At 29.1% G+C, this 10,059-nt stretch overlaps 1 protein-coding gene and 1 non-coding gene across 3 annotated transcripts; one reads left to right on the top strand and one right to left on the bottom strand.

Moving 5' to 3' along the window:
* Nucleotides 1–5,282, bottom strand: LOC100794511 (annexin-like protein RJ4-like). 2 transcript variants are annotated; one of them, NM_001254070.2, is given in 6 exon segments: nucleotides 1–424; nucleotides 814–903; nucleotides 1,005–1,217; nucleotides 1,757–1,975; nucleotides 2,355–2,500; nucleotides 5,124–5,282. In NM_001254070.2, coding segments are annotated over 6 exon segments (945 nt in total). In that variant the 5' UTR covers nucleotides 5,197–5,282; the 3' UTR covers nucleotides 1–220.
* A 4,010-nt stretch (nucleotides 5,283–9,292) lies between these two features.
* TRNAR-ACG (transfer RNA arginine (anticodon ACG)) lies at nucleotides 9,293–9,365 on the top strand. The gene has a single exon. It is a non-coding gene; the product is annotated as a tRNA-Arg (tRNA).
* The last annotated feature ends 694 nt before the right edge of the window (nucleotides 9,366–10,059 follow it).

Genomic DNA, 10,059 nt, shown 5'->3' with positions numbered 1-10,059 from the left:
TCTACAACGTCTTTTTTATTTAAAGTTTATTGTATTAATCATACATCAAAAACAGTAATTTAAAACAGAAGTACACACTGTCTCACAACAAAGATAATAGATAGTGAGATACAGCACTCATAAAAGCATACTCAAAGTAGGGAAATTAACCAAATCACAGCACAAGAAACCAGCATAACCAAATACTATAAGATATGTCCTTAGCTAGAGAGCAATCACATCAATCTTCCTTCCCCAACAGAGTGAGGATGAATTTCTTGTAGTCCCCTGAGATTTCCTTGGCCACTGCATCCTCAAGGTGAACACTGTTTCTCTTATAATATCGCTCTTTGATGTCCCTGAGGTCCTTCTCAGCCCTTGAGACCACCACACGGGTCAGTGCATCCTCATCAGTTCCAACATTTTTTAGAGCGTTGCGCAGAACCTATACATAATCATAATAAAAAGGGTAAATCAATGTATAGTAAATGTTACCAAGACTTATCCTCTAAAAAAGATCATAATTGTACCAAGACTTATCCTCTAAAAAACATCATAATTGTTAAGCACAAAATCTAATTTAAATTCAAATGCCAACGTAGAAGAATAATATGACTTTGGTTATTCATGAAAATGCTTACAAGAATCACAATTGTGAAAGATCAGGAAATCTGGATCAGAACAAAAAGTTAAGAGTATTGAGCAAGCCCAACTGAATTTTGGATTTGTTAAGCTTTAGATTTCAACTAACACAATTTATAATTGCAAGCAGAGAATAACATGATTCTTTCTATATGATGCTTCGTACTAGCGGATATAAAATTAGAATCTGACCTTTTCATAGTACTTTTTGTGGTCATTGATACATCTAATAGCAGTGTGCAATGCCTTCTGAAAGTCAGTGGATGCATTATCCAACAATTTCTGTACCAAATAAATATATACACATATCAAGTATTTATCTTTTAATTTTTTGATCAAACATGAAGAGAACAATCAAGAGAGTGAACTTTTTTCTTGTGTACCTTAGTTATAGAAGCGCCATGGTCATCTCTGTAGCGGTTGAAAGTTGCCAGAAGTTGGGTCTTGCTCCTTGTAGTAAGGATCCTGATGGCTTCTTCATGGTTGCCCTTTTTCTCCTTGATAGATTCATGAAGAATATCAGCTTCAGTTTTGGCCAATTTTGCATTGATCTCATCTCCACCATACCTATATGCGGTCACCAACCCAACCAACAGCTGCACAAAGCCAAAACCAAGCACAGGCTCAAAACCATTAGCATATACCCCTAACATTTCATCAAGCATATGCATGTACTTTTGATCAAAGTCTTAAAAAATGGTCTTGAACCACAATTGCAGCCACAACCTTAAAGGTTTTGTGGTTTTTATCACTATCACAATTTTGAGTCGAATTTGTTCGCAATATTAAGGATTGTGATCAAGGTTTTAAAAAAACAGTCTATGATTGCCATTTCGGCCATGACATCAAGCTTTTTTTTTTTTTTTGTTCTCTGCAACTGCAATTGCGACAACAATTTAAATCTATGCTTTTGATTCATCCTCAATTAAAAAGAGAAACATCTTTTTATACTACTGTCCAATCATTATTTACTAAGTTGGCATAAAAGAGTTAATAATGTGAATTGTGATGATACATGGTTGAATGACTTGCACATAAGCAGAGACAAATCCAGAAAACATTAAAGTGGTCAAACTATATGATTAATGAGAGGAACAAAGACATAATATCAATTGGGATAGCCAATCATATTTACCTGGCGAATGTCACCAGTGGTATTAGTAGCTACATCTTCTTCCAAAGATCTCTTGTAACGGTTGTGATAGGCACGCTTCACTGCCAAGACCTCTTCAGCTGAAAGCACACAAGCAATTTCCACAATCACATGGTAACCTTTGCTGCCATTCTTGATGGCAACATTGGCCAAAACAGCATCACGATCTGCAGGTTCCAGCATCCAACGGTACACAGCTCTCTGTTTTGTTTGGACCACATTATCCAAAATCATTAGCACTCTAGAGGCTATATAAGACAGAACCATGGGAATTTTTTTGATGAAATGTATTCTAGATTCTTCAATTTTCGATCAAAATTGATCTTAGTTCTCATCTTTTAAAACCAATTATTTTGATCCTTGTATTTTTTTTTATAATGGGTGAATTTCTTCCTCACCCAGTATCTTATCTTATATTCCACAAAAAGGGATGAAATTCACTAATTGTAAAAATTATGATGACGAAGATCATTATTTTTAAAGCATAGGGATTAAGACCAATTTTAACGGAAAATTGAGAGACTTAAAACACATTTTACCCGAATTATTTTTACCAAAATCATGTTGTAATAATGGTTACCTCAAAGTCACCAGAGAGCTCAGACTCTAGGCGTTTGATGAGGTCCTCTTGGTAAATTTCCTCATAAATCTTTCTGATTTGTTGCCTCTGATGAACATTTCTGTGACCCAATATTGCTATAACGGTCTTCTCATCAGTCCCCCATCCTGCGCAGTTCAAAACCATTAAATATTAAATACTACATCATATTTTACTTTGTCAAACATACATCATATTGATCATCAACTATTTTTTCGTAATTAGAAACTTAAATCTATATTGAATTTTGTGAGAATTGGTATAGAAGATTAGAGGAGGAAATGTTTTCCATCATAGAATCAATATTCTTGATGGATTTTCAACATGGCAAGAAAAACATAACCAATTCAAAAGCAATATCAATCTAAGTATTATTATTATTTTTTATTTAAGGAATAGGAAGAGAAATAATGCATATATAAACCTTGGAAAGCTTTTCTAAGAGCTTCTGCATCTAAACCAGGCGAAAAGGTGATGGGAGCAATGAGGGTAGCCATGGTTGATTTGATTATGCTTTCCTCAGTATGGTGTTTGGTACATTGGAGTTTGGTTTCCTAGCTCATGTATATATAGTATAATAAATACACTATACAGCTGTGAACTATGCTTTCACTGTGTAGTACAAGTTTTATAACAATACCAAAGTTTGTTTTGAGCAATGACAAAATCTACTGGAACTAATTGAAGATGTTGTCACTGTCAATTTGGACCTTCGTGTGATATAATTAATAGCCTATAGCTATTCAGCCATGAACTATATATGCTTTTACTGAGTACAAATTTGTTATGAGTAATGCCATAGTTTTCAATAGTTGCTGTCAATTTGAACCTTTATACCACCGGCAAATTGGAGAATCATGTAACATTATTCCAATTTATTGGCATTACGTGAACACTGAATTAGTATTTTTTTTTCCTTGCCAGCACTGAACGAGTCACCGATGTCAATGTGTTAAAATGCGATGATGGAATTGGAAGATAATGTACAAGTTATATACTTCTTCTACTTCGAAAAAGAAAAAAAAAACAAAGAAGTAAAGAAGCAAAAAAGTGATATATTTTAATTTTATTTAAAAAGTGAAGCTAGAAACAGAATTAGGCAGATATTGTTACATTCTATTTTATTCAAGCATCAAAAGATACTGGTCAAGATTAAAGACAAGAAAGTATATCTCTTTTCTTTAGTAATATTTTCTTAGAATTTAATTATAACTCATATTCATATGTATCGTAAATGTGTTTTCAGCATGCTATTTGAAATATTATCATATAAAATAATTTTATACGGTCATTTATTTAAAAAAGAATTATAAGTTGTAATATGATATGTTTATTAATTTTTATAATAATTATCTTATTGTATTGAATCATATTTCGATCGGCTCAAATTCCTCAAAATAAGTTGGTTAGACCAAGAAAATTGATCATTGAATTATTTTACTTACTATTGAGAAGAATCTCAATTATAATAATTGATGATACGATTCTTGAAATTATTATCCACAGGTCAATTCTTGCTTGAGCCATACCTTAACATACACTCTTCTTATATAAGCACACATCAAGGGGTATGTTTGGTATGTTGGTCTCTACTTTTTTTTTTTCTCTTTAGTTGGAACTGACTTACCGACCTAGAGATAATCCTCTTATTGTATTGATCATATTTTAATCGGCTCAAATTCCTCAAAATAAGTTGATCCGGTCAAGAAAACTGATCATTGAATCATTTCACTTATTATTGGAAAGAATCTCAACTATAATAATTAAAATCATTTTTGAAATTATTATCCAGAGGTCAATTCTTGCTTGAACCATATCTTAACAAATACTCTTCTTATATAAGCACACATCAAGAGGTATGTTTGATATGTTGGTCTCTTTTTTTTTTTCTTTAGTAGTTGGAGCTGACTTAGAAATAACCCTCAAAAGTAAGAGCACTTACAAATCACATAAATAATAATTTCTTACCAATTGACATGTTTTACATTAAATTCTCATAATGATTATATATATATATATATATTATAGGTAACTATTTTCATTTTAGAGATATAATAACTGAGATACCCACTGATATACGCCAGAAGGAAAAAGTGCAATTCCACTTATACCCATTATAGGCTTGATTTAAATGCCTCACCTAATCTAAGCAGGAAAATTGAGCGGCTGCAAACTCACACGGACATTAATTGTACATGGTAATTCAAAATTAGCCTTTATTCGAGAGAGAGAGAGAGGGAGAGAAAACTACGACTTATTTGTTTTTAATTAAATGCTTTTTACTTTCATAAATAATTATTAATAGTTTATGTTATTTTTATTTTATTCTCGTTTTTAATATTTATAAATGAAACATTGAAGACAAAAAAAAATTGTATTGCTACTCCTACCTATATACATCTTTTCCAATAAGGAAACAGATCGGAGCTAAGCGAATTTTGAATTTTGAATTGTATGACCCCAACAATTGCATATTAGTAAAAAAAAAAAAACTACTATGCCATAGTTATTGTAGTGTCACCCTCGGTTAGTTTATAAAATAAAAGAAAATTATCAAGAACATCAGAGATAGAGGTTTTCACCAAAGAAAAAGGTGATTCTTCACGGTTCATTCTACTATATGTAATCTTCTAACATGGAAACATCAAAATAAAAACCAAAGTTAAAGAAGACAATTTATTTATTTTTTCTTGTTCTATTTTATAATATTTGCAAAACATTTTTCTTGTATACTATATAAATAAATGATACCTTTGAAAGCCTTATGTAGAGCCTCAACGTCTTCAACCGGAGATTTTTGGTTTGGAGCAACAAGGGTAGCCATAGAACTTCTATGATAGAAGCACTCAATTAAGCTCTTCCTTAATTTCTCTCTCACTACACTATAAGTGCTGAAGAAATATGTGATATAGGAGATTGGTTTTATCACAAGGTCAATAAATATACATATATATATTGCCAAATATTGCTTCCTAGCTGTTATCGCCTTAACACCATCATCAAATCTGAACGTTACTTTTCATGTGACGATTACTAATTATGTGCATTAGTTAATTAATTGGCATTCTTCGGCACTAAGAAAGCCAATTGAAATATTAAAAATTGCAAGAAAACGTTGTAAAGAAACGGAAAAGGAGAACTTGGATTCTTGGCTTGAATTGGCATTGCTTCCATACATCAAAAGATACAAGGGAATAGTGAGGTGTTTTGGGGCGTTTTTTCGTCCCTTTCTGATTGCATGGGGAGTAAATTAAGCAGGATGATCTGTGATTGTGTTATTTTCTTATATATCCTTACTTTATCTTCTTGTTATCCTTTTTTTTTAATGTCTATGATATTTTTTTTACGATATGTATTTTTTATCGAAAATAATCTTATTTGAGTTGAATGAGATCACTATGAATGATAAATTTTTTCTTTCAAATATTTAATATAACTAATATCAAAGACTCAAATCTAAGAGCTTTAGTTAAGCTGAATCAACCTAGATATTTTATGTTTTTCGTTATACCATATGGACTATGCATATCATGAGTTTTATATAAATATAAGTAAAACAAATTTTAATATTAATTATCTTAATATAATTCATTTATTATTATTAGATAAAATAGTATATAAATTATTATTATTATTATTATTATATGTATAAACATATTGTAATTATAATATATACATATAATTTCTGTAACAACCATTCAAAGCTTTTGTATCAACTAGCAACCGTTCAAAAATAGATAGTGTGCTAGCAGTTCTACACCAGCTGGTGAGTAAGAGACAAAGGGCAGATAAAAAAATAGTGAATACGTATTATTTTTTTAATGTTTTGTTATTAGAATAAAAAATTGTCCCAATTTATTGAGTAACAAAAAAGAGAGAAGAAATTATATCATGACTATCATGTTTTTTTTTTTTTACTGCATCATCAATGTTAAGTTTTTTTTTTTTGGAAGGCAAAATAGAATATGTATTATAAAAGAAAGGGCCAAAGAGCTAAAGTCACAAAAGATGTGATGACAGAAGCCCCCAGCATCATCAGCGTTATGTTGAATGGTAATAAAGTGAGAAAGGAAATATTATTGTTCCTGACTCGGCTTAAGGTCCAAATCAGATAATATATTAGTCCAAAACACTGTATCAACCCAAATCAAATAGGATTAATTGAGGTCACTACTTAGGTGTATGATTTCTATATTACATTTGTGCAATTTTTTTTAGAAGAATTACATTTGTGCACTATGAATATCCTCTCAAACTAAATTTACCGCATAATTATATTTTTTAACTCCGTTGATTGATAAAAAGTATAAAAATTATTATAAACTTTTTTATACTGATATTGTCTTCAATCTTACCAGATAAAAAAAGATCTTGTAATTACACTAGAAGCCAGTAATATTACCTTTAAGTGGTGTTGGGCATTATAATCAAATCATTCAGTCCAATAAATATAACCAATATCATTAAGCATTTTATTATACCTAGTGAAATTGTTACTGAGATAAAACAGGTATCAGGTACTTATCCCATACTTTAGTTGTTAAGTCGTATTAAAAAATTATGTTGTGATTAAGAGATCTCATACTTTAATCCTATATAAAGAATTAAAAAATTGTTTGATCAACATCGAAGTCAATCAAATAAGTTATCTCATTTCATACTCATAAGATATAAATAAAAATGAAAAAAAAAATAAGAATTTTTCATCAGCATATGCATGTCTAATCATTTTCACGCGTATTATTGTACTTGATATCATAATAAATTCATATAATACTTCTACTAATGCTATTTCTTTAGAATTCAATATTTCTTAATCCAATTTTAAAATTAAATTGTGTAAATTATACTGTATAGTACATCTTGCATTTTAAGGCAATAAAAAACTATGAAAAATGCTCATCAATAAGCTAAAACACAGCCTCTTATTACTATTTCTTTTATTTTTTTTTTAAGAAAATTTAAAACAAAATTAATTTTTAGGTGATTCGTTTGCGTGTGTAGTGCACCATGTTCCCTTACAACTTAGGGTCCTTTTGATGAATACTTTACTCAGGTTAGTACGTAGTACTTTGACATATGAACACGAGACACACACATAACGCGAGGGAGCAACGTACTCTTGTCTTTTGCTTTCATAACTCATAATTGACTTTAATAAAATGTGTTACATCTAGATATAAAAAAAAATTAATTGTGCCTGAAAAGGATGATAGTGCGCTTAACATGACTTTTGTTCCCACTAGTTTTTATAGTAGTAGTCACAATGTTTGTATCTAGAACTCCATACAAATTATTTATCAACAAGCAATTCTAACAAAGCCATTTTTTTAAGCAGTAGAACAACAATGCCATTTAAGAATTATCTAGAGTCTGGAAATTTTACTTTACAATTTTAATGATAACATTTGAAATTACTTTCGAAAATAACAATATTAAAACTCAATTAAAAAAATTATAATTATATTCTCAATTTTTTTATGCAGTAGAACAACAATGCCATTTAAGAATTATCTAGAGTCAGGAAATTTTACTTTACAATTTTAATTATAACATTTGAAATTACTTTCGAAAATAACAATATTGAAACTCAATTAAAAAAATTATAATTATATTCTCAATTCTAAATCACAATTAATTATGTTCTATAATTACCTTTTTTTTGTTTAGTTTTGTTACTTTTTGTTGTAACTTTACTACCAGATCATTTTTTTCATGCTACTATTGTCACTATTAATGTAATCTAGTAATGTAATTATGTTATCACTATTTCACTATATTTTTATTATTATTACTATTATCATCATAGTTATTTTTATCATTTTTATTACCATTATTAATTATATTGATATATTACTATTATTATTATTATTTTCATAATTACTGGTATCACTATTAATTTTTAATTTTTATTATCGTTATTATTGTTATTAATATCATCATCATATAATATTTTATTGTCATCATTATCACAATCATTAACACTATCACCATGACTCTTGGATTAAAGTTTTTACTCAAACCCTATGCAACCTAACTCATAATTACACCTACCTTAAAATGGAATTGGAGGTCATCTTAAATTACAATTTTGCACTCTAATTAATCATAACTTCTATTAATTTTTGCAATACTTCTTTTAAAAGTTATACACATGTAAAAATCTTTATATTCCCAATGTATTAAAATTAATTTTTTATGTTATCATTTTTAAAACATATACTATAAAATATACCTTAGTTTAAATTTTAGAATTTAATTATAGACAATGTTCAAATTTATATATGATGAAAACAATTTGAGTTAACTTAATAGTGTCCTTTATATCAATCAAGTTTTAGTCAAGTTTTTTATAAAAAAGTTCTAGTCAAGTTAAAACTGAATTTAAACAAATAATGACTTAAATATATTTTTTTAATCTATAATATTATTTTTAACTTTTTTGGTCCCTGATGATTTTTTTATTTTGTTTTTGCAAGCACTATCTCAATCACTTTTCAAAATGATATCTAAATAAATTTAAGAACCAACTAACACACTAATCAATTATAAAAAAAATATTCACAGTGCATTAGAATTAAATTTTTGATAATTTTTTTTAAAATATATACAATAAATGTTCCTCAATTTTAATTATACATGATATTAAAGTTTATATATCATGAAAACAATTTGAGTCATCAATCAAATTTTAGTTTAAGTTAAAACTGAATTTAAACACACGAACTTACTATAATTTTTAATTAGGTAAAAGTCAAATTAAATCCTTCCCTTATCATCTTATGAGCAGCATCTGCTACCATAATTTGGCTTTAACTCAAGCTAACAGCTGGTTAATAATATCAGAAGCACAGAAAAGAAAGAAAGACAAAACGGAAAGGATAGAAAAAGATACTCTTAAGAGCTGACTCTTAAAAATTGACTCCATGGCCCAATGGATAAGGCGCTGGTCTACGGAACCAGAGATTCTGGGTTCGATCCCCAGTGGAGTCGCTTGTATATTTCTCCTTCTATTTTTCAAAAGATTAATTTTCTGAAATCTGTATATGGCCCAATATCTTTCCTACTTCTACCATAACTTAAGGAGAATTGATATGGACTTGGTCTCCTCTAACTCCAAAAGATCAAAATACCCTTTTGTCCTTTCCTCCAATTTTTAGCACCCACTCTTTCTTCCTTTCCTCTTTTTTTTATTTTCCCTTCTTCCCTCACAAATTTCTTCCTTGTAAAGGTTTTTATTTTTTGTCAATACAACAGATTTTACAATTTCATTTTGCATATTGTACAACAGAATTATGATTTATTTGTTTTTAATTTTTTGGTAACCACAACTAGTATTCTAAAAATCGTCTCACAATAGAATCATGATTTTCACTATACAAAGATGTGTTTCCACTATACAAAATGAAGAAGGGTATCTTTAGAATTTTCAAATGTTGGTAGGTACCGATGCTAATGTTGTTTGGGCCAATACTTATCCCTAATTTAGTTGTGAACTTACTTCCAAGGGCTTCATCCCATTTCATTACCAAAAGGTTATTTCAAATATCTTATTTGAAAAAATAAATGTACCGTGTGAATCCCCAAAGGTAGACACATTTCTTATTTGAAAATTTTCATGTTCACCAGACATATACAGTTATTTACACTCACCCGTTATATTACACTAAGTTATAAGACAAAATTT

The sequence above is a fragment of the Glycine max genome, chromosome 15, assembly GCF_000004515.6.
Source record: "Glycine max cultivar Williams 82 chromosome 15, Glycine_max_v4.0, whole genome shotgun sequence".
NCBI lineage: Eukaryota > Viridiplantae > Streptophyta > Magnoliopsida > Fabales > Fabaceae > Glycine > Glycine max.
Note: the sequence above shows the minus strand (reverse complement) of the source record. Positions and strands in the feature narration are given on the sequence as shown.

Bases quoted from the DNA above. Each gene is read 5' to 3' on its own strand.
- LOC100794511 (XM_006596970.3), bottom strand. From the start codon at position 2,869: ATGGCTACCCTCATTGCTCCCATCACCTTTTCGCCTGGTTTAGATGCA. The intron at 1,218-1,756 runs GTAAATATGATT...GGCTTTGTGCAG, and splicing joins CCACTGGTGACATTCGCCAG to CTGTTGGTTGGGTTGGTGAC. The intron at 904-1,004 runs GTACACAAGAAA...TATTTGGTACAG, and splicing joins ATGGCGCTTCTATAACTAAG to AAATTGTTGGATAATGCATC.